Raw genomic sequence first — 27,340 nt, forward strand, 5'->3', positions numbered from 1 at the left:
GAGCGCTCTGCGGCCCCGCGAAGAACGACTCCGCGCGAGCCGATAGGCTACCAGCGGCCTTTCCCCGCCCACGCCGCCGATCGGCGAGCTCTGATTGGCTGCTGTTGGCGCGAAGGGGCGCGAGTCGGGACTCTTCGCAGGGGCCGCAGGAAACAATAGAGGCCGCGCGCGCCGAGCGAGCGCTCGCTGCCTCCCCGCCCCTCCCGCCGCGCTCGACCCCGGGATCTCCCCCTGGCTCTGCTGCCCGCCATGGCCGACAAGGAAGGTGAGGCTGCTGGGGCCGCCTCGGGCCGATGGCGGGGCTGGGCTGGGTGGCGTGGCCTGGATATGGCTTAGGGGGACGAGGCAGGCCCGGCTCGGTTGCGCGCAGCCCGCGGCTCTCGGTGGCGGGAGGCGAGCGGCCGTGCCCCGCGGGGCGGGCTGATGGCGCGCCGGTTCCTCAGGTGTGATGCCCGCCGGTGCCAGCGGCGAGGGGACCCGGGCTGCTCGGGCTCCGGCTCGGCCTCCGCCTGCCAGCCTGCCTGTCTGCCTCCCTTCCTCGGGCCTCCCCGCGGCGCCCCGACCTGGGAGCCCGGGGCCGGAGGGAGCAGGAGACTTCCGGGCGCGGGCGGAGCGGCGAGCGGCCGCCGAGGACCCCGGCGGGGAGGTGGAGGCCCCGGCGGGGAGGTGGAGGCGACTTGGCCTCCGTTTCGGTCCAGGCCTGGGTGGGAGGGGGGAGAGGCCGCCTCGCTCGGCTAACGGGCGTGTGTTGATCCCGAATGGCAGCCGCCTTTGACGACGCGGTGGAAGAACGCGTGATCAACGAAGAGTACAAGATATGGAAGAAGAACACGCCTTTTCTGTACGACCTGGTGATGACCCACGCGCTCGAGTGGCCCAGCCTCACCGCGCAGTGGCTTCCAGATGTCACCAGGTGACCAGGGGCCTTTGCACGGGTTCTCGCTTTTCGCTGCCGGGGATGTTTCTGATCTGGCTCTGGTCAGCCGGACTGGACACGTGAGCCAGAGCCGGTGGGGTTTTTTTTTTAACCCTTGGGTCTCTTCCCCCTCCTTCACCCCCCACCCTCCACCCGAAAAAAAGCAACATTGTCGGGTCCTGTCGCAGATAAGAGGACACAAACCGGCCTTTTGTTGTGCTTTGATAACAGCTGTGGAGCCCTGTTCCACTTGACCAGAGTGCGCTTAATGTCACCCTTGTCAGCTTTTCAAAAAACGATAGGACGGGTTTAGTGTCGCGGCGAGTCTCACAGTCACAGCTGGCTACAAAAGGTGGTGAGAGCAGCCTTCCAGAAGGACATTGGTCCCGTGGAATAGGCCCCCCGGAGAGACTGGTTGTTTGAAGTGGCAAGAGCATTAGGATCTTAGGAAAGCAAGACTTGCCTTCTGTATGGGACTGGGCCTGGTGAAGGGATGGCAGGTGACCTGGCCATGCCCGCATGCCTCTTGGAATGATGAGGTTTCTATTGTAGGATGTCTTCAACTTAGAGCCTACAATTATGTTCCGAAGTTGTTTTGTACAAAACTCTTCAAAATAAACCTTTATAAATTAAAGTGTACTAAGCCTGTAAACACGGTTATAAAGCGGGGTTGTCAAAAATGAGTGAGGAAATAGTTGAACATGTGGCTAAGACGATGATTCAACTCAGTAATACAAGTTTAACTTTTTTCGCTTAAACTGATTTATTTGAAAGGTGTAGCTACACCAAGACATTCCGTTCACTGGCTTGTCCACTAAATGCCTCTGGCAGCCAGGACTGGAACAGGAAACATCCAGGTCTGCCATACAGGTGGCAGGAACCCGGTCCCTTGAGCCATCTCCACTGCCTGCTAGGCTGTGCATCAACAGAAAGCTAGACTTGGCAGAGCTAGAACGCAAACCCAAACTTTCTTGCTTGCTGAATACACCAGTGTCCTGAGTCATGTCTTAACTGCTGTGTCAAATGCCAGCCCCCTTTTGTGCAAGACACATGCATAGGATTGCTTGTCACTTCTGTGTGGAAGAATTCCTTTTGGCGTTTCTGAACCTAACTTCTGAGCTCTTAATTCTTCGGTCTTATTTCCTCTGGAATTGGTTTGTCTCACTTGGCTGTGTCCACACTGAATAATTCCCTCCAAAGAGGTCCCACTCCTATGTTGTCTGTCTCATAGTTTGAACATTTCTTATCCACTTGACAAGCAGTTGATTTCAGAGCCCTAATACTTCTACAGTATTTTTCTCATATAGTTCAGATTCACAAATGTTAGCATTTATCATGATCAGTTGAAGATGTTATAAAACATTGCTGTGCCCCACACCTGAGTTTATTTACAAAGTCTGTCATGGATCTAAGATTATTGATTTTTGTTGGAAGTACAGATTTATAGAGAGGAGACACAGGTTTTCTATCCGCTGGTTTATTCCCCAAGTGGCTACAATAGCTGGAGCTGAGCTGATTGAAGCCCAGAGCTGCTTCCGGGTCTCCCACACAGGTGCAGGATCCCAAGGCAGTGGGCCATTCTATAAGCAATGGATGGGAATTAAAACAGTGGGGACACAAACCAGCACCTCAATGAGTCCCAGCAGGTAAAGGGGGAGGGAGGATTAGCCACTTGAGCCACTGCGCTGTGCCCTTGTTCTTGTTTTAATCGGTACAGAAAGTGACAGAGTGCCTATCTGCTGGTGTACCAAATGCCTGTGAATAGTGGGAAGTAGACCAGGCTTCAGTCAAGAAACAGGAACTTGGTCCAGTTCTTCCACGTCAGTGCCATGGACTTGAGTCCTTGAACTTGTTTTTATTGGAAAGTCAGATATACAGAGAGGAGGAGAGACGAAGATCTTCCATCCGTTGATTCACTCCCCAAGTGGCCGCATCGGCTGGAACTGAGCCAGACTGAGCCCAGGAGCCTGTTCCGGGTCTTCCACACAGGTGCAGGGTTGCAAGGCCCTGAGTCATCCTTGACTGCTTTCCCAGGCCACAAACAGGGAACTGGATGGGAAGCAGGGCGACTGGGATTAGAACTGGTGCCCCTATGGGATCCCAGCACACGCAAGTTGAGTACTTTAGCCGCAAGGCTACCCCAACCGGGCCCAAGTCCTTGAACTTCTATGGCCTTCTGTCTCCTTGGGTGCACATTAGCAAAGGACTGTAAGAAGAGAAGAAGGCATTGTATTCCAGGTGGAATTTCAGCATCTTCACAGGGTAAAAGCTTTACCAATGCGTGCCCATGGGCTTTTGTTGGTTGGTTTTGAAAGGCAGATCCCACACACAGAAGGTGTCGATCTGCTGGACCACTCAACACTGTTGCCAGGAGTCTCTGACATGGGTTCAAGGTCCCAAGGACCCAGGGCATCTTGCTGCTTTCCCAGATCATAAGTAAATAGCTGGATCGGAGGTGGAGCAGCCAGGACATGAATTAGTGCCCATGTGGGATTCTAGCCCTACAGGGAACAGTTTTAACTCACTATATTATAGCATCAGACCTGCTACCCTCTATGATTTTATTATTAATATTTTCCATGATACAGTTCTGCATTTACAGGGATTCTGCCCTTTCCCTCCCCTTTCTCCACATTCCCCTTCATTTTCCCCCATAGTATAGTAATATGATTCTTGAGTAATAGTTACTGATTTAACATTCTGTTTAACTGTGTCATGACATTTTAAGCGCAAGTGGAAAATCGAGTATCCTATTGTCCAGGTATGTTGAGCTATTTCGTTGGGAGTCCTTTAATTTGCCAGTAGAGATGTGTACTGCAACAAATCTTTACTCCCTGGAATGCTGGTCTCCATTACACATTCCAGCTGTCAATGTATGTATAGACTTGTTCACCTAGAAATCTATTTGTTTTGTATTTTGCATGAAGGTTGTCATCTATAGAATGAGTACTGTTTACCCTGTGGGGATTTTCTCATTTCACTGAGCATAATGGTCTCCATTTTGGGACCATTTTGTTGAAAATGGTAAACTTTTATTCTTTTTTTTTTTTTTTAAGATTTATTTATTTTCATCACAAAGTCAGATATACAGAGAGGAGGAGAGACAGAGAGGAAGATCTTCTGTCCGATGATTCACTCCCCCAATGACCACAACAGCCAGTGCTGTGCCAATCTGAACCCAGGAGCCAGGAACCTCTTCTGGGTCTCCCACGAGGGTGCAGGGTCCGAAGGCTTTGGGCTGTCCTCTACTGCTTTCCCAGGCCACAAGCAGGGAGCTGGATGGGAAGTGGAGCTGCTTGGATTAGAACCGGTGCTCTTATGTGATCCCAGCATGTTCAAGGCAAGGAGCTTTAGCCGCTAGGCCATGGTGCCGGGCCCAAAATTTTATTCTTTTTAATAGCTGTGTAGTAGTCCACAGATAGTTGCGCCACAGTTTCTTAGCCATTCATCTTTGGTCAGGCATCCGGATTGTTTCCAGGTCTTTACCATCATGCATTCTGCTGCTGTAAACATGTGGTCGTGGTTCGCTTTCTCATGCTGATTTTGCTTTACTTGGACCTACTCCCAGGAGTGGGATTATTGTGCCCCAGTTTTTTTTTTTTTTTTTTTTTAAGATTTTTTTTTTTCAAAGTCAGATACATGGGTGAGGGGAGATCTTCCATCTGCTGATTCACTCCCCAGGTGGCTGCAATGGCTAGAGCTGAGCCAATCCAAAGCCAGGAGCTTCTTCCGGGTCTTCCACATGGGTGCAGGGTCCCAAGGCTTTGGGCCGTCCTCCAGTGCTTTCCCAAGCCATAAGCAGAGAGCTAGATGGAAAGCAGGGCTGCTGGGATTAGAACCAGTGCCCATATGGGATCCTGGAGAATGCAAGGCGAGGGCTCCAGACACTAGGCTACTGCCCTGGGACCCCAGTATTTCTAATCATCCCCAGATAATGCTGATGGTATTGGTTCCAGGGCCACAGTTGTGCTGGAGGTTAAGCTGCCAGTTAGTGTCTAATCCTATATTGCTTTCGTTTCCAGTCCTGCTACTTGGCATCCAGCTAATGCACCGTAGGAAGCAATGAATCATGGCTTAAGTAACTGAGCCCTGCTACTCCTGTGGGAGACCTGGGTGTAGTTCTGAGCTCCTGGCTTGAGTCTATCCCAGACCTGACTGTTGAGGGATGAACTAGCACAGGGAGGGTGTGTGCAAGAGTGTACAGCGTGGCAGGGCCCATGTGCTTTGACCATCATCCAGCAGTCTGAGCAGGAAGCTGGACCAGAAGCAAAATAGCCGGGACATGAACTGGCACTGCAGTATGAGAGCTGCAAGCAGCAGCTTAACTTGCTGTGCCACAACATGACCCCATGGGCTTTACCTTTTCTTTTCTGGGTCTTAATTTTTTATCAGATTTTTCATGTTACTGTTTTTTTTATAGATTTATTTATTTTTATTGGAAAGTCAGATATACTGAAAGGAGGAGAGACAGTAAGGAAAATCTTCTGTCCAATGATTCACTCCCTATGTGGCCGCAACAGCCGGAGCTGCGCCTGATGAGATTTTTCAGAGATTTCTTTTATTTGAAAGGCAAAGTTAGAGAAGGAGAGACAGAGGTGTTCATCTGCTGGTTCACTCCCCAAATGGCCCGTCGAAATAGCTCAACACACCTGGACAACTCCCCAGCTCCGGGCTGGGCCAGGCCAAAGCCAGGAGCTTCATGCTAGGCTCCAGCGTGGGCACAGGGGCACAGGGACTTGGGCCACCTTTCACAGCTTTGCCAGGCAGGTCAGTTGGGAACTGGATTGAAAGTGAAGTAGCTGGACTCAAACTGACCCCTGTATGGATGGCTGTGAGCCATGTAGTCTGCTATTCCACACCACTGGCCCATTGATGAGATGTTTAGAAGTACTTGGAAATTTTATTTTCATGTAATTCTTATACTCGGTCTGTGGATAACGTATCACAAGTGGAAAATAAAGGCAGGCATCAAGACACCTGTGTCTCACAATGAGCTTCTCAACGCTGGCTCCAGCTTCTGCTGGTGCAGACTTCGGGGGAGACGTAGCAGTGACAACTCAAGTGGTTGGGTTCCTGTCACCCATGGGGGGAGACATAGGATGAGTTTCAACTCCAGGCCACAGCACAGTCCGCTGTGCGCATTTGAGAGGTAAACCAGTGGGTTTATGTCTAACTCTGTTTGCCTCTCAAAAGGAAAACGGAAGCAGATGTAGGGCATGGCAGTTGAGATGCCACTTGGGGACACCTATGTCCCTTGTCACAGTGTCTGAGTTCATGTTACTGCTCTGCTGCCAACTCCAACTTCCTGCTAATGTGCACCCTGGAACATAATAGGTGAGGGCTTAAGTAGTTGGGTACCATATACCCGGGTTAGGCTTGAGTTGTTGTTTTCTGGCTTTGGCTCAGCTTAACCTGGCTGTTGTGGGCATTTGTTGAATAAATTGGCAGATGGGAAATGCATGAGTTCAATTCCTGACTCCAGCTTCCTGCCGATACATGCATTGGGAAGCTGTGGCAATGGCACTAGTGTTTGGGTTTCCAGCTTGGTGTCAGCCTGCCCAGCCCCAGTTATTGGAGTCATGAATTAGCAGGTGGGGGTTGGCTTTTTCGCTCCCTCACCCTATCCATTCCATTCCTCCTGCCCTTTGTATCCTGTCCTTTTCTAAAGTTGAGAAGTCTCCTAAAAACCTGGCTGTGTGAATTCTCTTGGTTTTAATGTTTGAATCATAACTGTATATCAATTTACAGACCAGAAGGCAAAGATTTCAGCATTCATCGACTTGTCCTGGGGACGCATACGTCAGATGAGCAAAACCACCTTGTGATAGCCAGTGTGCAGCTTCCCAATGATGATGCTCAGTTTGATGCGTCGCACTACGACAGTGAGAAAGGAGGTAGGAATCTGAAAGGTGAAAGAGAAGCAGTGTACAGGCTTTATCTTTTCATATCTGAATTATCATAAAAGAGATGTGCAATTTGATATTTCAAGTTAGAAGCAATGTGTAAGCTTTTAAAAAGTTTGCTATATTTGGGTTTGTGCCTTTGCTGTAAATGGGAGGGGCAGTGTTTGTATAATTAAAAGAAGCAGATATCACCCGTGACTGTTCAACAAATGAGATTGTCCCTGAAATGATGGAGGTTGGTTTGCAGGTGTGAGTAGGTGTAAGCCTTGTTATTCTTTGAATGCATCAAACATGAATACAGAGGCAGGCATGTGGTATGATGTGTTAAGCGATGGCTTGGAATACCCCTTCCATTCCATAGTGGTGGAGTCCTGGCTACCTGTACTTCCAATCCAACTTGTTACCAGTGTGCCTGAGAGGCAGCCAAAGATGGCCGAAATAATTTGGGATTCTGCCACCAAACTAGGGAGACAGGTGAAGGTCATGGCTCCTGCCTGCATACTGGTTTGCTTGTGGCTCTTGAGGGCACTTGGAGAGTGAACCAGCGGCTGGAAGGTAAATCCCTGTCTCCATTACTTTCATCACATTGTCTTTCTTTTGCTGTGAAATTGTTTGTTTATGGTAGGGTGTTTTGGATAGTTATCGCTGTACCACGGTAAATTGTTAACAACTGTTTCCTGAGGAAAAATTTTCATTATAGATCACAGATAAGACAAGATGCAGGGTTGAGCACGGCAGGGAAGTCAGGGCTGCATCTGAGACTAGGCCAGGTGCAAGTCCCCTCGCCCGGAGTCTTTTTCAGTTGTATAAATTTTATTTATCTTAAATTTTGAATTTTATCATGCCATTCTGTATAGTCTGGCATTCCCCTCCCCACAAATCCCACCCCCTGACTGGTTTTTCCCATATTTCCCATATTTTTTATTTTTATGTAGTTGATTAGGGTGTGATAACACTGTCTTAATCTTTTTTTTTTAATGCCCTTTTTAAAGATTGGTTTATTTTACTCAAGACTTTGAGAAGTCTTCCATCTGTTGGTTTGCTCCCCAAATGGCCACAACTGCCAGATCTCCCATGGGGGTGAAGGGGCCTGGGAACTTGGGCCACCACCCTCAGCTGTACTAGGCCGTTAGGAAGCCGCCTTGGAAGTGCAGCAACTGGGCCTCAGTCAGCACTCTGTGGGCTTCTGGTGCCAATACAGGATTGGCATGATAAGCCACCTCACTGGTTTGGCATGATTGTGATTTTAGTCTGTGGTGATCTTGGCTTAATGTGTCTTTGTGTTTGTATGGTTTTATTTATTTTGTTTATTTACAAATTTGTTTATTTGAACACCAGGCTGAAAGAATCTTTCATCCGATATCTCACTACACACATGCCTGCAACAGCTGGGTCTTGGGCCAGATTAGAGCTAGGAACGTAAAAGTCAAATTCAGGTCTTCCCATGAGTATTAGGAAAGCAGCCGTTTAGTCAGTGCTGGCGGCCTCTCAGCATGAAGATTAGCAGGAAGCTGGAGTTGGAAATAGAACAGAGACCGACACAGGCACTCTTGGCAAAGGAATGCTATTGTCTCAGACATTTTTTCCCTTTGTTTTTCTTATAAAGGCAGTGAATTTCATGTATTTCATATACACAGTTTTAAGAATCCGTTCAGATTTAGGCCTTTTGGGGAGGATGTGAAATGATTCTAGGTGGTTATCTGGGGGAGCTGAAAATACTAAACTGGGCCGGGCAACATGGCTCAATTGGCTAATCCTCCCCTCACAAGCTCCAGGATCTCATGTAAGCTTGTGCCCCAGCTGCTCCACTTCCCTTCTAGCTCCTGGATTGTACTCTGGGAAAGCAGAAGAGGATAGCCCAAATCCTTGGGCCCCTGAATCCAAGTGGGAGAGACCCAGAGAAAGCTCTTGACTCCTGCCTTTGGATCAGCTCAGTTCTGGCTGTTGTGGCCACCTGGGAAGTCTCCTTCTCCCCTCTGTAAATCTGCCTTTCCAATAAAAAATAAAGTCTTAGGCGGGGAAAAGTACTAAACTGACTTGAGATTGGTTCCTACCTATTGCACCTCTATATAGCTATGTTTTGTTTATTTGTATTTAAATTGATTTGAGGCCTGGCGCCATGGTTCCCTTAAATAAATCTTAAAAAAATAAATAAATTGATTTATTTGAGAGAGAGAGAGAGAGAAGAGTCAAGACCTTCTGTCTTCTGGTTCACACTGCCATATGGCTGATGCCAGGAAAGAGTCTGGAAAAATCTTTCCAGATTTTGTGTGGGAGGCAGGGACCCGGCTGCTTTCCCAGGTACATTAGCAGGGAACTGGATGAGAAACATCAGCCAGGACTCAACTAGCTAGGTAGCTTAATCTGCTAGACCGTAGTACCAGCCCCTAGCTGTGTAGTTTCAAGTTAATTATTTGGCCTTTAAGTCTTAAGTAATTGTTTAAAAGCTACACATTTGAAATTGTTCAACTTTCCATTCATTTCCTGTACATTTTGTCACTCTTTGAAAGCGCTTCCCATTCTAAGATTTCACAGTAGTCGCCCATACACATTGTGCCTTGGTGTTTTAACCATTAAAAACTTTTTTATCTTCCGAGTATTTGTTTTGGAGTTTGGTGTGGAGTAAGAAGTATGACATCAAACCAGTTACATTTCAGGTACCAAAAAGACTTCTGCTTTTACCTTTGCTCTTTTTTTGGCGTTTTTCAGAGCTTTTTATTGTCAACAGTGCAAAACTAAGTGGGCTAAGTACTTGAGCTAGAGTCCTGGAAACATGTCCTGGTTGATGTATCTATTAGGTAGACACCTTCCTACCTGGAAGGTAAAACCATCTTACATACTATTTAGTCTCCTTTGGTTTAAGGTAATTGCTGATAGACAGTTCAGGCTGTTGAACTTCCAAAGTGCAAAGAACTAAGGCTGCTTCTGTTGCAACATTAAAAAGAATTCGTGTGTGTGTTAGATTTAGGTTGGCTGTGGTCAAGTATTATACCCAAAGATGTAAAATTGCACCTCATATTCTGTTACCAAGACCAAGTTTATTTTGTAACAGCTTGTTTGTGAAGTTTTGTATTTTGAGAGGCAGGCAGTGATTGCCAGTTAGTTCATTCCCTAAATGCCCACAACAGCCAAATCTGACTGGCAGGGATCCAGCTGCTCTAGCCATGCTGCCTCCCAGGGTCTCTGGTAGCAAGAATCTGGGGTTTGGAGCAGAGCTAGATTCAAGCCCAGGTCCTCTTAAACAGGACACTAGCCTCCCAGCCAGTGTCTTCACTCCTGAACCACTAATGCCAACCCTGACTTTTCCCTTGAAAAAAGAAATCTTTGTTCTTACTGAATCATGATCAAATAGGATGTTAAAATTTAGAGGCTTATACAAAACCATCTGATTGTTGGAAATCAAAATGGTGGTTCTTTGTGGTGCTATATATATATATATATTTTTTTTTTTTTAAGATTTATTCATTTTATTACAGCCAGATATACACAGAGGAGGAGAGACAGAGAGGAAGATCTTCCGTCCGATGATTCACTCCCCAAGTGAGCCGCAACGGGCCGATGCTGCACCGATCCGAAGCCGGGAACCTGGAACCTCTTCCAGGTCTCCCACGCGGGTGCAGGGTCCCAATGCATTGGGCCGTCCTCAACTGCTTTCCCAGGCCACAAGCAGGGAGCTGGATGGGAAGTGGAGCTGCCGGGACTAGAACCGGCGCCCATATGGGATCCCGGGGCTTTCAAGGCAAGGACTTTAGCCGCTGGGCCCTATTTTTTTTTTTTTTTTTTTTTTTTTTTTTTTTTTTTGTAAGATTTATTTCTTTTTACTGGAAAGGTAGATTTTCAGAGAGGAGAGACAAAGATCTTCCATCTGCTAGTTCACTCCCCAAGTTGCCATAACAGCCAAACTGAGCCAAACAGGGAGCCAGGAGCTTCTGGGTTCAGGGTCCAAGGCTTTGGGCCATCCTGCACTGCTTTCCCAGGGCACAGTAGGGGAGCTAGAAGGGGAGTGGAATAGCCGGGACACAAAATGGTGCTCATATGGGATCCCTATACAAATGCAAGCAAGGCAAGGATTTAGACACTAGGCTATTGCATCGGACTGTGGTGCTATTCTTGATTCAAAATACACATTACTTTCTTTCATGGGTATATTTCAGCTGTGTGATCTATCTGTTGTGCACATGTGTGAGAATTCATCAAGCTACAGATCTCTACACTTACACCACAATGTGTTGTATCATATTTTCATTCATATTGTGCATTGTTACACACATCTTTTTTTTTTTTTTTTTTTTTTTTAATTGCAAAGTCGGATATACAGAGAGACAGAGAGGAAGATCTTCTGTCTAATGAGTTATTCCCCAAGCGGCCACAGTGGCTGGAGCTGAGCTGTTGCAAAGCCAGGAATCTCCTCCGGGTCTCCCACACAGGTGCAGGATCCCAAGGCTTTGGGTCGTCCTCACCTGTCTTCCCAGGTCACAAGCAGAGAGCTAGAAGGGAAGCAGACCTGCCAGAATTAGAACCTGCGCCCATGTGGGATCCCAGCACATGTAAGGCAAGGATTTTAGGCACTAGGCTACCATGCCAGGCCCCTTAACTGTTTTCAGCCAGTGCTACCAACTTAAACTTGGGAGCCCCCCAGTTTATATTTTCAATAGTTAGATCTTTCTCTGTGTTAAAGCTTGGTTTTGATACCTCTATGCTGAATTCGTACTACTGTCCTTATAGTAGGGGAAGAGCACATTTAGAATATGTCCAGTGCTTCAGTGACCCACATTCAGTAATGCAGCCTCTTGCTGTGTGCTGCTTTGCACCTTGCTGGTGTCTCCTGGCAGGCGTGTCCTCTGTAACAGTCATGTATGCAGGTGTTCTGGGCCTTCACCAGGGAATGCTCCTGTTTGCTTGATAGGAGCTTGTACATGTTTGTGGCTAGTGTTCTGGCATTTGGCACAATGGGGTTAACTTTTTTTCTCCCTTAGAATCTTTAACTTTTGTTTTTAGCGTTTTAGTCTGTTTGAAACCTGTTTGTTTCTGCTTGTAAAAGTTTTTTTGGAAGTCAAAGTTTTATCTAATACACAAACTGCTATTATCTACATCTTTGTGTTCTGAGAACATTGTCCTTACAGAGATAATACTTGTTTAGCAATGCTGACAGAGCATTTTTATTTACATGGTACTGTCAGAGCATCTTTGCCTGATGGAGAGGGTATTTCAAGCTCAGAAAAGCCTTTCTCCTAGTCATCAAGGCCTAGTCTAACACTTATGGGACTTATTTCATGTTGGCTTCTGTAATCCTTTGGCCATTAACTTCACCTTTGTTTTTATATTGCTTTGCCAACATTTACACAATCACAAATTGTATTGTTAAAGCACTTTATAATGATGTTTAGGTGAGCTCTTGTATGCATATAGTAGTCAAATGTGAATATAAAATGCTTTTGTGTAGTCCTTTCTTACCTGGTTTATTTCAACCAAGAAAATTGGTTGGCAAGTGTAAGTGAGGTTAAGAAAATGGAATTAGCTGTTGGTGCTCTGCTTTTCCTCATTGGGCTAATAGAAATGCTGTCAGGAGATGAGTGTGATGGTGTTCCAGAAAGGGCACTCCAGGGCAGGCATTGTGGCACAGCTAGTTTAAGCTGCTGTTTGGGACACCTGCGCCTCATGTTGGGGTGTCTGTTTCAGGCCTGCTAGCATGCCTTTGTTCTGCTCATGTGCCTGCGGGGCAGCAGGTGATGACCCAAGGACTTGAGTTGTTGCCACCCATGTGCAAGACCTGGATGGAGGTCTTAGCTTTAGCCTGGCCTAGTCCTGACTAGCTTTGGAGGAGTGGCCCAGCGATGAAAGCTATCTCTGTATCTACTTCTTGTTACTCTACCTTCCTAATACCTAATTTTTTAAAAAGGTTATTTATTTTTATTGGAAAGTTAGGTTTGCAGAGACAGAGAAAGATCTCTCGTCCGCTGGTTCACTCCCCAAGTGGCCTCAATGGCTGGAGCTGATCGATCCGTACCTGGGAGCCAGGAGCCTCTCTCTTCCTGGTCTCCCACATGGGTAAGGGGTCCCAAGGTTTTGGGCCATCCTCGACTGCTATCCCAGGCCACAAAGCCAGGGAGCTGGAAGAGAGGTGGAGTGACCAGGATACAGACGGCACCCATATGGGATCCCAGCACATGCAAGGCGAGGACTAACGTCTACTGTGCTGGGCCCCAATTTTTTTTTTAATTCGTATTTTTGTTGTTGTTGTTATTAATACAGGATTTGTATTCTTAAATATTTGTTTATTTGAAAGGCAGTTCACTCCCAAAATGTCCGTAGCTGCAGGGATTAGTCTGGGCCAAGGCCAGGAGCCTGGAACTCCATCCAGTTTCTCACAAAAGTGGTAGGGGTTCACGTGGGTCATCTTGTGCTGCTTTCCTAGGTGTATTAGCAGGAGCTTGATCAGAAGCAGAGCAGCTAGGACTAGTCCTATGTGGGAAGCCATGGCTTAACCCATTGTACCACAGTGCCAACCTCATCTTTTACAAAATAATAGTTATGGGAGGCTGTTTCAATAGTAACTTTAGTTTTATTTACTCAACATGCTTGTGGTGTAAATGATACTTGAAAGTTACTGAGAAACTCCTTTTCCAGTGGAATCGCTAATCTTCAGTAATTTCAAATAGTGATATAATGTCTGTTAAGTGTTTATGTACATAGTCAGAAGACTGAAAGCACTTTATATGGAGGGCTAACATTTCTAACTTAACCTCTGTACCAGCTTGTTGATGAAAGTCTTGTGTGCTCTGAATGACAGACCTGGAGTGCTTCCTGCTTTTTCCTCATTTGCTTTTTATTTTATTTACAGAATTTGGAGGTTTTGGTTCAGTTAGTGGAAAAATTGAAATAGAAATCAAGATCAACCATGAAGGAGAAGTAAACAGGGCTCGTTATATGCCCCAGAATCCTTGCATCATTGCAACAAAGACTCCATCCAGCGATGTTCTAGTCTTTGACTATACAAAACATCCTTCTAAGCCAGGTATTTGCCCTTCTCTTGTCAAATAGATAATGAGTCAAAGTGGAAATACTTAGTACCACTCCTTACTTGTTACTGTTTGTATAATTCACATTTTGTGAGTTATGTTAATATGTAATTTTTATCTGATCATGCGTTATTTATAAATGTTGGTAACTTTTGAATATAAGTATTTGGTTAATCAAGTTCTGTTATGCTTAGTAGACCCAGAGAGACAATAGAGTGTCTTATCTCTGCAGACCCTTCTGGTGAGTGCAACCCAGACTTACGTCTCCGTGGACATCAGAAGGAAGGCTACGGGCTTTCTTGGAACCCAAACCTCAGTGGACACTTACTGAGTGCTTCTGATGACCATGTGCGTATCCTTCCTCATTGGGCTAAGCACTGGTTGGGTTTCTCTGGTGGATTTGTGAGGAGATGTCCATCTCACATGTAATGGTTGCTTTCACATTTAAGACTATCTGCCTGTGGGACATCAGTGCCGTTCCAAAGGAGGGGAAGGTAGTGGATGCGAAGACCATTTTTACAGGACATACGGCCGTAGTAGAAGATGTTTCCTGGCATCTGCTACATGAGTCTCTGTTCGGGTCAGTTGCTGATGATCAGAAATTAATGATGTAAGTGGAATTTGTTGTTTATGTTTTTTTCTTTGTGTATTATCTAAATCATACATTCACAATTTCAAGGTTTTTCTTATTCTTTTTTATTTTTTCTTCTTTTTTTTGCCCTTTAATTAAAGCTGGGATACTCGCTCAAACAACACTTCCAAGCCAAGCCACTCAGTTGATGCTCACACTGCTGAAGTGAATTGCCTGTCTTTCAATCCATATAGTGAGTTCATTCTTGCCACGGGATCAGCTGACAAGGTCAGTTTTGTTTATTTTAATGGAATATGTAGGATGTGTTTCTCCTTTTCAGTGGAATGGATCTTTTTTCTTACTTTAAAGAAAAATGTGTTGGTTTTTCCTTTTGCTTTGTGTGTAGACTGTTGCCTTGTGGGATTTGAGAAATCTGAAACTGAAGTTGCATTCCTTTGAATCACACAAAGATGAGATATTCCAGGTAAGAAAAACCATTGGCAACCATTTTTTCTTAATGGATGACTTGCATGTGTAATTGGACACATTTGTGCTTTATCCATTGCTTAAAATAATAGGGGTCTTTCTGTAAGCTAGAGCTAACTTCTGTGGAAACTATATTGTTTTTCTCTACTGTGTTTCCTTTTTCTTTTTAGTAAGGAAATATTTTTCGTTTGTTTTGTGGCTCTACTTCCAGTCCTGCTCCGTGCTAACACACCTAGTAAAGCAGTGAATGGCCCAGGTACTTGGGCTCTTCTATCCATGTGTAAGAAACTCCTGACTTCAGAGTCAGCCAGCTAATGGAAGGTGCTCTCTCTGTTTTTTCCCATCTCTGTGAGTAACTCTGACTATCAAGGAAATAAATAAATCGTTTTCTAAAAATGGGTTATTTGTTTGAAAGTCAGAGTTGTATTGAGGAGAGAGAGATCTACCAGCTGCTGGTTCAGTTGTCAGTTGGCCGCAATGGGCAGGACTAGCCAGATCAATGCTAGAAACTTTTTCTGGGTCTCTTACATGAATAGCAACTGCCCAAGCACTTGGGCCATTGTCCACTGCTTTCCCACACCTCCACCGCCCCATTACTGTCTCAGACTGGCCATTCTGTTGTAGCTTCTTGTTTTGTGCCTAAATAGTATTTGCGTGTGTGTGTGTGTTTTAGCATTTATTTATTTGAAAATTAGAGTAATAGAGCTGGTGGAAGAGTCTTGCACCCTCTGCTTCACCCTTCAAATGGACACAACAACCAGCACTAAGAAGCTTCATCAGGTTTTTCACATCTGTGGTAGGATCCCAGATGCTTGGGCAATCTTCTGTTGCTCTTCCCAGGCCTTTAGCAGGGAGCTGGGTCAGAAGTGGAAGTCAGGACACAAACCAGCAGCCGAACAGGATGCTGGCGTCAGGTGGAAGCTTTCCCATGTTGCACCACAACATGTGTCAGATTGGGTTGTGGTTTTTTTGTTTTGTTTTTTAAGTACTTTATTTGAAAGGCAGAATAAGAGGGAGGGATTTTTCAACTTCTGTTTCACTCCCTAAATTCCCATTGCTGCCAGATGTAGGCAAAACCAAGAGCCAGGAACTTCATATAGGCTTCCCCAAGAGTTACAGGAACCCTACTATATCGACCGTAATCCAGTATCTCCCGCATGCATTAACAGGAAGCTGAGCCAGAAGCATAGAGTAAATAGGACCTATGCTGACACTGCGTGTGAGTGCCTTGTACCAAGCAGTCAATGATCTGTGCCATATCGCCAGCCCCTGCTTGCTTATAACAAAGCCCTCTGGCTCAGTTCAACAAATTCATTGTTTTACTATGTTTGAAGTTTATTGTTAAGATACTCTGAGGGAGATAACAGTTTTTGCATTGTTTTAAATTTGATACTACATTAAACATTTGCTATAATAAAACCTCTGTCATGTGATCAGGTTGCTGAATATGGCATCTGATCTGAACTTCAGGGAACTTGAGTCTGTTGCCTTATTTTTACTTTAGCATACTCATCTTCACCCTTTGCTCATAATCATGTCCTTGCCTGGAGAGTATTCATACTCTTTAACTACTAATTTGAGGGCAGAGCATCAGAGAAGAAAGAATCTCTGTCCACCAATTGACTATGCAAATGGTCTCAGCAGCCACACCTGGAGCCAGGAATTCTATCCTAGCCTCCCACTGGAGAGGCAGCTGTCCAGGTACTTGGGCCGTCTTCTGTTCCCTAGGCCCGTTCTTAGGAAGCTCATAGTGTAGTCAGAACCTCACCCAGTTCTCTGACATGGGGTGCTGGCATCGCCATCAGCAGCTTAGCTGCTGCGCCCCAGCCCTGGCCCCAGTAGGAACCGCTTTTGACCTTTGTGTGTGACGTGGAATTCATTCATAAGTAATTGGAAAAGTAGTTATTGCATGTATGCCATCTGTATGATTATAGTCCTTCGTTCAGAATTAGATTACATTTGGCCAGACACCATAATAATAGGTAAGATGTAGTCTGCAAAGATATGAGCCACTTTGGAGATGTGCGATATGTTCCACTTGGGCAATACAGATGGAGCTGCTGGCTCTGAAACCCTGCAGGCTTTTAAAGAGTGAACTGGCTTATGAGAGATCTCTTTCTGTATATATGTATCTCTTTCCTTTCAAATAAATGCAAGTTAGTTTCATTTAAAGAGTTGTCAGTTTAAACTGTAGTGTCTAATTCTGTTTACTTACAAAGTTTCAAAATTACTAGGTTTTTTTGTATTTTCCCTTGATTTGTCCAATTCATGGCTTTCTTGTTTTCATGTTTGTGTGTAGGTCCAGTGGTCACCTCATAACGAGACCATTTTGGCTTCCAGTGGTACTGATCGCCGACTGAATGTCTGGGACTTAAGGTCAGTCTTGTATTACCTCCTTCTTGTGTAGTTTTATTTGCACAGGTAGTTAAATCAATTGTTTTGACATTGTTCTCTTTTTATGCTAGTAAAATTGGAGAAGAGCAATCTCCAGAAGATGCAGAAGATGGGCCACCAGAGTTGTTGGTATGTTGAGATCTTTGAATCCTACTGAAATAGCTTGTAACTTAGTGTCCTAGGTCTGCGTTTTATATCTTTGTTTTTCCTTTTCAGTTCATTCATGGTGGTCACACTGCTAAGATATCTGACTTTTCCTGGAATCCCAATGAACCTTGGGTGATTTGTTCTGTGTCAGAGGATAATATCATGCAAGTGTGGCAAATGGTGAGTGTTGGGCCATTTATTTGTGGAAGTTTTTAACATTTTATGTTATTTGAAACAGTTAAACAGAGATCAACCAATTGATCATTTTACATTCACTGGTTCACTCCCCTGATGACTAAGGCAGGATCCAGGAGCTTCATACAGTTCATTTTAACAGGAAACTGGGTCAAAAGTAGAGCAGCCAGGACTTGACACAGTGTCACACAGGCATTGCAGGTAGCAGGTTAACCCACTGTGCCATAACACCAGCCCCAGAAGAGTTTGTTCTGTTCATCTTGAGGTCTACTTCACTTGTCACTTTGTGCATACTCTTCTCTGCAGGTTGCTTCCATGCCTTCTTTGAACAAATGTAAACACACCTAACAGAGGAGGTAGATGGCATCTCACAGCATCAGTGCTACAGTTTGTTTGGGACGCTTGCCTGTCGTTGGAAACATTACAGTGCACTCTGCCCCAAGTTTAGGTTCTTGCCCTTCATGTTGTCAGAGTGCTTAGAATTGTGTGATATAAACAGATGGCTAAGATGTTAAAATCATGAATTTGAAAATGACCAAGGTCACATCTGCTAGTTTATTCCTCACATTTCCACAATGACCCAGGCTGGGTCAGGCCAAAACTCCAAAATTTGAGTTGCAGGCCCAGTAGAGGTCTCCTACGTAGATTGTGGAAATGCAGTTACTTGAGTCATTATCGCCACCTTCTAGGTTAAGCATTAGCAGAAGACTGCAATTAGAGCAGAGCTAAAACTCAAGCACTATTGCTGGGGACATGGCTGTCTTTAGTATCAGGCTACCGCTGCCCAAAATTGCTGAGGGGCTGTGGCCAGAATGTGTACAAGCCTTGCAAGGCCACCGCCTCTTATTCTAGTTTTTACTTCATCCAAGGTTTGTTTTTTAAAAAGAGCAAAACTTCTGGGATGATGACTGTCTGTTTTTGTTTAATTGGAAAGGCAGATTTACAGAGGAGGAGGAGAGACAAAAAGATCTTCTATCTGATTGTTCACTGCCAAAGTGGCGATAATGGCCAGAGCTGAGCTAATCGGGAGCTTTTTCTATGTCTTCCACACTGGTCCCAAGGCTTTGGGCCACAAGCAGGGAACTGGGTGGGAAACGCAGCAGCTAGGGCATAAACCAGTGACCATGTGGAATCACAGTGCCTGCAAGGCGAGGATTTAGCCACTCGGCCGTCGTACCAAGCCCAGTGACTGGTTGTTCATAATGATCTCCTACGGGCCACTTCTGAGTTACTCAGTGAACCTCCTGGATGACTTCAGAGTAGACTTCTGGAAGCTGGTTGGTATCTGTGGAGCAGCAGATTCAGGCACTCCTTAGAATGCAGGCATGCTGATTTGAGTCCCAGCACCTCTACTTTGTTTGTTTATTTATTTATTTTTACTGGAGAGGCAGATATACAGAGAGGAGGAGAGACAGAGATGAAGATCTTCTGTCTGATGGTTCACTCCCCAAGTGACCGAAATGGCCAGAGCTGAGCCAGTCCAAAGCCAGGAGCCTCTACCACATGGGTGCAGGGTCCCAAGGCTTTGGGCCATCCTCCAGTGCTTTCCCAGGCCATAAGCAGGGAGCTAGATGGGAAGTGGGGCTGCTGGGATTAGAACTGCCATCCATATGGGATCCCAGCGCATGCAAGGCAAGAACTTTAGCCGCTAGGCCACTGTACCAGGCCTTAGATGTGATTTTTTTTTTTTTAAGATTTATGTATTTTTATTACAAAGTCAGATGTACAGAGAGGAAGATCTTCTGTCCATTGATTCACTCCCCAAGTGAGCGCAGTGGCTGGTGCTGCGCCGATCCGGAGCCAGGAGCCAGGAACCTCCTTCTGGGTCTCCCACACAGGTGCAGGGTCCCAAAGCATTGGACCGTCCTCAACTGCTTTCAGGGAGCTGGATGGGATGTGGAGCTGCCAGGATCAGAACTGGCACCCATGTGGGATCCCGGCACGCCCAAGGCGAGGACTTCAGCCGCCAGGCCACGGCATCAGGCCCAGATGTGATTTTTAAATTGATAGTTTTGTGTGGCCCGTTATTGTTGTTCTAAGTATTTGGGTGGCTCTTGGCAGAATAACCCTATTTTATACCAACCCCAAGCCTATTTATACCTCTTGAATTTGATGCTGATAACTTTGAATTTAGTATCAGAAAATGGTTGGGTTATTGAACACACATTTGATGCTTTTTTAAGTGTACAATTCGTTGGTTTTCAATATATTCAGAGTTGTATTAAGTACAGGACTGGCATTATACCAAAGCGGGTTAAGCCACTAGGTGCAGCACTGCCATCCCAGTGGGCCTTCCAGTCCAGCTCACTGCTAATATTCCTGGGAAAGCAGAGGAATATGGCCAAAGACCTTGGACTTCTGATGTCAGCCTAGCCCAGTGTGTTGCATTTATCTGGGAGAGAACAAGAAGATGGAAGCTCTCCAAACTTTAGCCAAGTGTTAATAGCACATCATGTTAAGTCACTGCTTAAAGATATCCACATGCTGTATTTTGAGTGTCTGACTGGTATTCTGCAGTAAATCATAACAATTCCTAACAATAAGCTTTTGGTTCTTTAAGGTTTTGTTTTTGTTTATTTGTTTAAGGCAGTGTTACAAATCTGCTAGGTCATTCTCCAAATGGCCCCAGTGGCCATCCTTGGCTGGTTTCACAGGCTATTAGCAGGGAGTTGGATTGGAAATGGAGCAACCAGGACTTGAGCCAGTGCCTATAAAGGGATGCCAGTGCCACAGACATAGGCTTGATCTTGCTATAACACCACACTGGCCTTCTAAAAGGAAAATCTATACCCACAAGTTATCACTGTTTGACTCATAGCCTGCCCTAACCCCAAACTCCCAGTCTACTTTCCTATGGATTTGCTTGTTCTGTACATTTTAAGTAATGAAATCATACTGGGTGCTGTGGGCTTCTTTTTGATTGGCATCTACTCCATTGTATGCATATATCATTTATCCATTGATCAGTTGATTGCAGTTGAATCTTAGCACTGTTGGATTAAAAGGCTCAGGGATGTTGGCTGTCAAAATTGTAACTACGGTTTTGTGGGTATGTGCTCATAAGGGCCTGTGGGATAGATGCCTAATTTTTATTGAAACACAGCTGTCCCCATTCACTTATGATTCATGCCCATTATAATTCATATCCTGCTGCCTTTATCCAGTGTCACCATTGTTGTATAGTTGCAACAGAGAATAGATGGCCCACAAGCTTAAAGTGTTTGTTAATCTGGTTCCCAATTCTGCTGTGGGAATGCTGACTTGAAAATAAATTCCCTTTTTCTATTTTACTAAATACTTTCTCTTTCTCTTGTTTTTGGGCAGGCAGAGAACATTTACAATGATGAAGATCCTGAAGGAAGTGTGGATCCAGAAGGACAAGGATCCTAGATATGTCTGCACTTCTCGTGACTTTAGGCTCCCCCTTTTTCCCTCTCAACCCCAAGATTGACTTTAACACTGTTTTTGAGACACACAGACTTTGTTCTGCTAGCCTCTGTACTAGGTACCACCAACAATGCTATTGGCCCAAACAGGGGTGTTTTCTAAATAGTAACTGCAGGACTTGATTTAGTAAAGCCACAAACGTATATTTCAATTTTCTTCAGGAATTTTCTAGTAACAAGTCTGGGTCTAAAAGTGGCTACAGAGGGGAATATTAGGTGTGTTTCCTTCTTAATGCTATATCCCCACATTTTTCAGATTGATTTAATGTTAGAATGAGCAAGGAATAGAGCCAACTGAGTTAGGTGTCTGAGCCATGAAGTTTAAATAATGCAAGGTGTCATTTTTATTCAGGAAATAGGGGAGATTAGAGTCACAGGTTCCTACTCAGATCTTCACACCTGACTTTCCAGGATGCACATTTTCCTACATAGACCAGTCTCCTCTTGGTTTCTTCAGTTAAGTCGAAATTACATGTTCCTCTTTCTCCATATATTTTTGCTCATTAGTGTATTTCTTGAGCTGTTTTTCATATTATTCCTTTCCTTTCTGTGAAATGGTTTTATTTTGTTTTGTTTTAACTTGGGACCACCAAGTTGTAAAGATGTATGTTTTTTCCTGGCAGTTGTACTGTAGGTAGACTGTCAGGTTGAAAAAGAGTGAATTGATAGCTTGTATTTGTTTTTAAAATTAAATTAATCCTTGATAAAAGTTGCTTTTTTTTTCTTTTTTTAGGGGTTAGTCTTTGACCACTAGTTTAATACCATCTCCATTTTGAGTGACCTGTTTCACCAGCAGGCCTGTACTCTCCATGACTAACTGTGTAAGTGCTTATAATGTAATAAATGGCTTTTCTATATAACCCCATGCTGTGGGTTTTATTTAATACATAACATCCATCAAACATGAATCTGTATTTAGGAAGAGTAGTTTAAATTAGTTCTTTCCCATGCTCTTTGACTATTAAAAATAAAATTAAATATAATAGACTCAGATCTCTAGAAAAGAGTTTTACTCTTCCAGAAAAGTGAAAGACATGACATACTGAATTGGAAGTGCATAGATCAGTCTTTGGTAAAAGAACATCTTAAAATCTATCCTTAGTTACATAGGTTTTCAGGAGTGTCCAAGGCAGTGTGGTAGAATTTATTTAAGGCGTAGCTTAATTTGGAAAAGGCACTGGGACCTTTTCCCAGAGAAGCTGGGTCCCCAGTGTCTTCCCTGGGCTCTTACCTAGAGGCTAGAAGGAATCGGCTCTGAGCGCCTTTCTCACCAAATACTAGAACCAGATAAAAAGCCTGGCTTTTTCCATTCTTGTTTTGGTTTTTCAAATTCAATAGTTTGCTCTGACACTTTGAAACCACTTAAGATCTTTCTGGAAATCTGCAGTCTTAACACTGGGTTCAAAACAGTATTGGTTCTTCCATATCTAGTGTTAGAACATCCTAAAAATTATCTTGACACAATTTTAGGAAAAAGTAAACTTTGTAAGAGGAGTGGATAACACTTAATGGCACAAAATAAGTCCACATAGTGAAACAGGCTCCTTTGGGGACCCCATCTCTGCCTTCCCAGATTTTTTTTTCCCTTCTTTGGATCAACACCAGGCAAGATACATTAATTACAGGTATCGCCAGACGTGTCCATACATTCACACCCGTCTTCCAGTCCTTGGTGCACCGACATCAGAACCAGCGGCCTGTGAGACAGAATCCAGCTCGGAGTGGACTGATGTTCTGTAAATAGTCAGCCAGTGTTTGCAACTGGGCAAGTGGCTTGCCAAGTCTGACAATCACATGTCTGTTTGGAAAAGAGTGTATCCAGAAGAATACTTGGTGATCCTTTGCTAAGAAAGTTTATCTGTTGTTTCTGGATTACAGATTCTGCAGTACAGTTCTAAACAGCCCCTGTAAGGTTGAGAGGAAAAATATATTAAGTTTACACTTACTGAAACTTTAAATAATACAGTAGAAGGTTTGTAATAGTGAAGTCCCAGAGGTGCACACAACTGTATTTAAGAAACCTTGCTGCAGCGCAATTGACATCCATCTGATAAAGGATGGCTTTCTGTTGGCAAGTACTTGGATGCCTTGTGTTTGCGGAACTGAACAGTAATCTAGTTGATGTGAAGGAATAAAACTTTCCCTGACCAAGTTAACTTAAACAAGAATTGCAGTGCCTCAGTTTCTGTAGTTTGATTTATCTCAAAAATTCGTGAGAGTACTTCAAAAAGTTAACAGTGGGCATGGCCCAATTGCTTAGTAGCTAAATCTTCAACTTGGAACACTGGAATCCCATATGGGTGTTGGTTCCTGTCCCAGTTGCTCCATTTCCCATCCATCTCCTGTTTATGGCCTGGGAAAACAGTAGAAGACTGCCCAAAGCCTTGGGACCCTGCACCAGCATGGGAGTCCCACAAGAAGCTCCTGGTTCCTGGCTTCGGATTGGCTCAGCTCCTTTCATTGTAGGCATTTGGGGAGAGAACCAGTGGACAGAACATCTCCTCTCTGTAGATCTGATCTGCCTTTCCAATAAAATAAATCTTCAGGGGGGAAGGTAATAGCATTCAAAGAATAGCAATTCTGGAGCCAGCATGTGGGCCAGGACTTAAGCTGCTAGTTTGGATGCCTGCATCCTGTGTCAGTGCTTGGGATCACGTCCTGCCTCTGGCGATCTGGGTAGTTTTCTGTTCTGGCTTTGCCTGGCCCAGCCCCAGCTTTCACAGTATTTTAAGGAGTGAACCAGTAGTAGTTAGAAGGTATCTGTTCCCCTTTCTGCCACTATGCCTTTCAAATAAGTACGTGGGTGGTTTGTTGGTTTGGTTTCTGTGTTAAGATTGATTTATTTATTTTTACAGAGAGGAGAGGCAGAGATTTTCTAAATGCTGGTTCACTCCCCAAGCGGCTGCAATGGACAAAGCCAAGCCGATCAGGAGCCTGTTCCGGGTCTCCCACACAGATGCAGGGTTCCCAAGGCTTTGGGCTGTCCTCAGTTGCTTTCCCAGGCCACAAGCAGGGAGCTAGAAGGGAAGTAGAACAGCCAGGATACAAACCAGTGCCCATATGGGATCCTGGGGGATGCAAGGTGAGGACTTTAGCCACTAGCCTAATGTACTGGGCCTCAATACATTTTTTTTTTTTTTAAGATGTATTTATTTGAAAGGTATAGTTACACAAAAAGGGGGAAAGTGGACTGGCCCTGGCCAGGCTACAGCCAGGAGCCCAGGGCTTTTTTGTTTCACATGTGGATACAGGGGCCTAACACTTGGCCTGTCTTCCACTGCTTTCCCAGGCCATTAGCAGGGAACTGGATTTAGAATAAGAGTAACTGGGTAAAAAAACTGATGCCCACATGGAATCCAGCACTGCAGATGGCCAGCCCCCTTTGCAAGTATTTAGGGAATTAGCCAAAAGATAGGAGCTCCTTCTCTGCTTCTCAAAAAAAAAAGGGGGGGGAATATATGTTTAATGTATATCTTCTATAATTTGTGAAGAGCTCATGTATAAAGAGTATAATAGTTTTAGGACTGGGGGATCCTGTAGCACACTGGTCAGAAGGAGATTCTCTATTCCAAACACAGCTTGCTTTTTTGCTTTTTGAGAACTTTATACTTAAAAAACATTAATTTGTTTCCCCCACCCAAACATCATCCCTTCTCAGGATATTTTGCTTTTAATAATGTTGCATAGTCATTTAGCTGCCTGGTTGACGTCAGTCTGAATTTGATGACAGAACTACTGCTATACCAGAGATTAAGTGGCAGTGAAGGTGGTGTAAGATCAGGAAAGTAAGATTGCCCAGAGCCTAGGTGTTCTTCCCTGTTACAGAATTCCTGCTGATAACTGGGGCATAACTGTGAATATTAGTAGAAAATGACACACTCCACATGAGTTCGATGTGCTTAGCCCAAGCATTTTGGAGGTAAGGGTTACACTAAGCAGTAGGTCACTAAACATGCTTAATTTTTTTAAGGCGTTAGTGTTGTTATGAAAGCAGAAACAATAGTAAACACCACCTTTGTGCCCGTCAAGGTCACCTTGAGGATGTGTCTGGATCCCACCTGCCTGAGAAGTGGAAGCCGCAGCCTGTTCCAGACTCTTGGGGAGCATAGCCCTTTGGGGGAAAACAGAGCATTTTCCATCCGTCCAGAAGAGCACTTCCCAAATCATTTTGTTCATCACTGTTAAGTCAGATTTTCTAAACCCTCCCTGTCATCCTTCTTGCTAGAGATAGAGATTTGAATAGCAGTTAAAACTGACTTGTAAGTTGAGAGCTCTTGGGCGAGGCTGGTCCTTAGCTGCTCCATCTCTTTGTTCTTCTGCTGCTGGAGTTGGACTCCGCTCCTCAGTTGCCTCTGTCGTTCCTCCATTTCCTCCAGCTGTTCCTGCATGAGATGTCCAAGAACATTGCTGATGAGCCCAGCAGCACACAGACCTCACATCCACTAGTTCATAAAACACCTCCTTAGACAGTGTTTAGTCTTCCTGGCAGTCCTGAGGCCACTATGATTTCATGCTAGGAAATGGAGGCTTGGGGAGGCCGCCCCTGACAAAGGGACGCTGCTTTTGAAAATGGTGATGTAAAACAGATCTTGTCAAGAATAAACAGGTCCTCAAAGGACTGTTTAGTTTCACCCCTTCAACGTCATGCTGTTGCCAAGGACTTTGGTCCTTTACTTGAGGCATTGTTTCCTACACAGCCCCATGTGCAAAGTTCATTTCCGTTAAGATACTGCTAGTTTTTACCCTAACAGGTAAATTGAAGACAAGAAAAGTCAGTCTTCATTGAACACAGTATTGACTGAAGAGCCCAGCACAGCAGCCTAGCGGCTAAAGTTCTCACCTTGCACACACCAGGATTCTGGGTGCTGGTTCTAATTCTGACGGCCCCACTTCCCATCAAACTCCCTTTTTGTGGCCTGGGAAAGCAGTTGAGGATGGCCCAAAGCCTTGGGAACCTGCACCATGTGGAAGACCCGTAAGAGACTCTGGGCTCCTGGCTTTGGATTAGCTCAGCTCCAGCTGTTGCAGCCGCTTGGGAAGTGAACCATCAGATGGAAGACCTTCCTCTCTGTCTCTCCTCTCTGTATTTCTGACTTTCCAATAAAAAATAAATCTTTTAGTTTAATATATATATGTATATAGACTGGAATTCTGGAAGGACAATTCATGAACTATGTTCAGAAAATAACTGGATGGTTTACAGGAAAATGAATTTCCCATGTCCTCATACCTCTGCTGGTCCATACTTGGTGCGGATAGATGCTTTATTCGTTAGGGCAGTCACTGTCCTAATGGTTAGTTTCCTACCGCGTTTACTCATTACCCAGAAACACCAGACATGTTCAGCAGCTCCAAGTTGGAAGATGGGATGCTTTGCCCAGCAGGCCCTTTAAGCTGGCAAATAGTGGCTCAAAACCAGCTAGCATACATTCTCTAAATTGTTCTTATCTAAGGCTAATGCCTGAGGAATGAGGTAAGACTCCTAAGTCAGCCTCCAGCTTAGCTGCCGGAGTGCGGAGGGATGAGTGAGGTGGGGTGGGGAGTACATTTAGAGGGGCGATGACTTCACTTCAGATTTCGGATGCCAAGAAGAATCCATCCAGTCTGGGTACATACTATTATTAGAAGCATCTAAATGTGTTCTCTGAGTCATTCTTGGTCTTGTACCTGGAGCACATTAATCTGCAAGGTTTAATAACTGGTTGACTCTCAACTTTAATCAATGTTGTCTAAGGGTGTTTTTTTTTTAACTGGTGCCCAGCCATGTGTTGGCATCATAATCACATCTGAAGGTAAATAGGTGCTCCCCGTTGCCCAACTTTGCCAAGCCCCACTAGCTACACATCTGGGGAAGTGGCCTGTGGGCCCTGAAAGGACACCCAGCCTCATTGCAGTGGAGGAGAGACTGAGCAAGGACACAGCTAGGTTAGGCATGAAAAACTTCAGTTATCTCGAAATCTCCAAAGCTTTGAGTTGGACCCCTTCCCACAACTTGAATCTCCCTGCCCTGGTCTTACATTTTCTGACAGCGTTGCACTGTCCACCGTGGAAGCTGCTGGTCACCTGGCTAGTCCAGGGCTGTCATGGCCATGATGTGGCACGTTCACCATCAGTGCTGCGTGGGATGCCTGCATCGTAAATGACTGTCAGCACTCCAGTCCCAGCTGCTCTGCATCTGACACACTTCCCTGCCAGTGTCCCTAAGAAGCGGGGTGGTGGCGTAAGGGCCGAAGTTCGGTCCATCCACATGGTAGACCCTGCTG

At 45.0% G+C, this 27,340-nt stretch overlaps 2 protein-coding genes across 3 annotated transcripts in view; one reads left to right on the plus strand and one right to left on the minus strand.

Moving 5' to 3' along the window:
• The first annotated feature begins 105 nt into the window (after nt 1-105).
• RBBP4 (RB binding protein 4, chromatin remodeling factor) lies at nt 106-21,937 on the plus strand. The gene is made up of 12 exons (XM_004591611.2): nt 106-265; nt 766-913; nt 6,665-6,810; nt 13,661-13,834; nt 14,071-14,186; nt 14,288-14,448; nt 14,571-14,697; nt 14,816-14,893; nt 17,195-17,271; nt 17,361-17,418; nt 17,506-17,616; nt 20,956-21,937. The coding sequence occupies exons 1-12, from the start codon at nt 250-252 to the stop codon at nt 21,019-21,021; spliced, it is 1,278 nt and encodes a 425-aa protein (XP_004591668.1). The 5' UTR covers nt 106-249; the 3' UTR covers nt 21,022-21,937.
• Nucleotides 21,938-22,842: 905 nt separating this feature from the next.
• The window catches only part of SYNC (syncoilin, intermediate filament protein), a 30,220-nt gene continuing 25,722 nt past the window's right edge, over nt 22,843-27,340 (minus strand). Inside the window, exons 3-5 of one of the 2 annotated variants that reach the window (XM_058678377.1) lie at nt 25,335-25,459; nt 25,112-25,188; nt 22,843-22,982 (exon numbers count right to left, since the gene is read on the minus strand). In XM_058678377.1, coding sequence (XP_058534360.1) covers nt 22,972-22,982; nt 25,112-25,188; nt 25,335-25,459 — 213 coding nt within the window. In that variant the 3' untranslated portion in view covers nt 22,843-22,971. Of the gene's footprint in view, nt 22,983-25,090; nt 25,189-25,334; nt 25,460-27,340 lie in introns of both variants that reach the window. The other variant, XM_058678376.1, reaches the window with a different exon arrangement.

Source organism: Ochotona princeps, chromosome 2, assembly GCF_030435755.1.
Source record: "Ochotona princeps isolate mOchPri1 chromosome 2, mOchPri1.hap1, whole genome shotgun sequence".
NCBI classification, from domain to species: Eukaryota; Metazoa; Chordata; class Mammalia; order Lagomorpha; family Ochotonidae; genus Ochotona; species Ochotona princeps.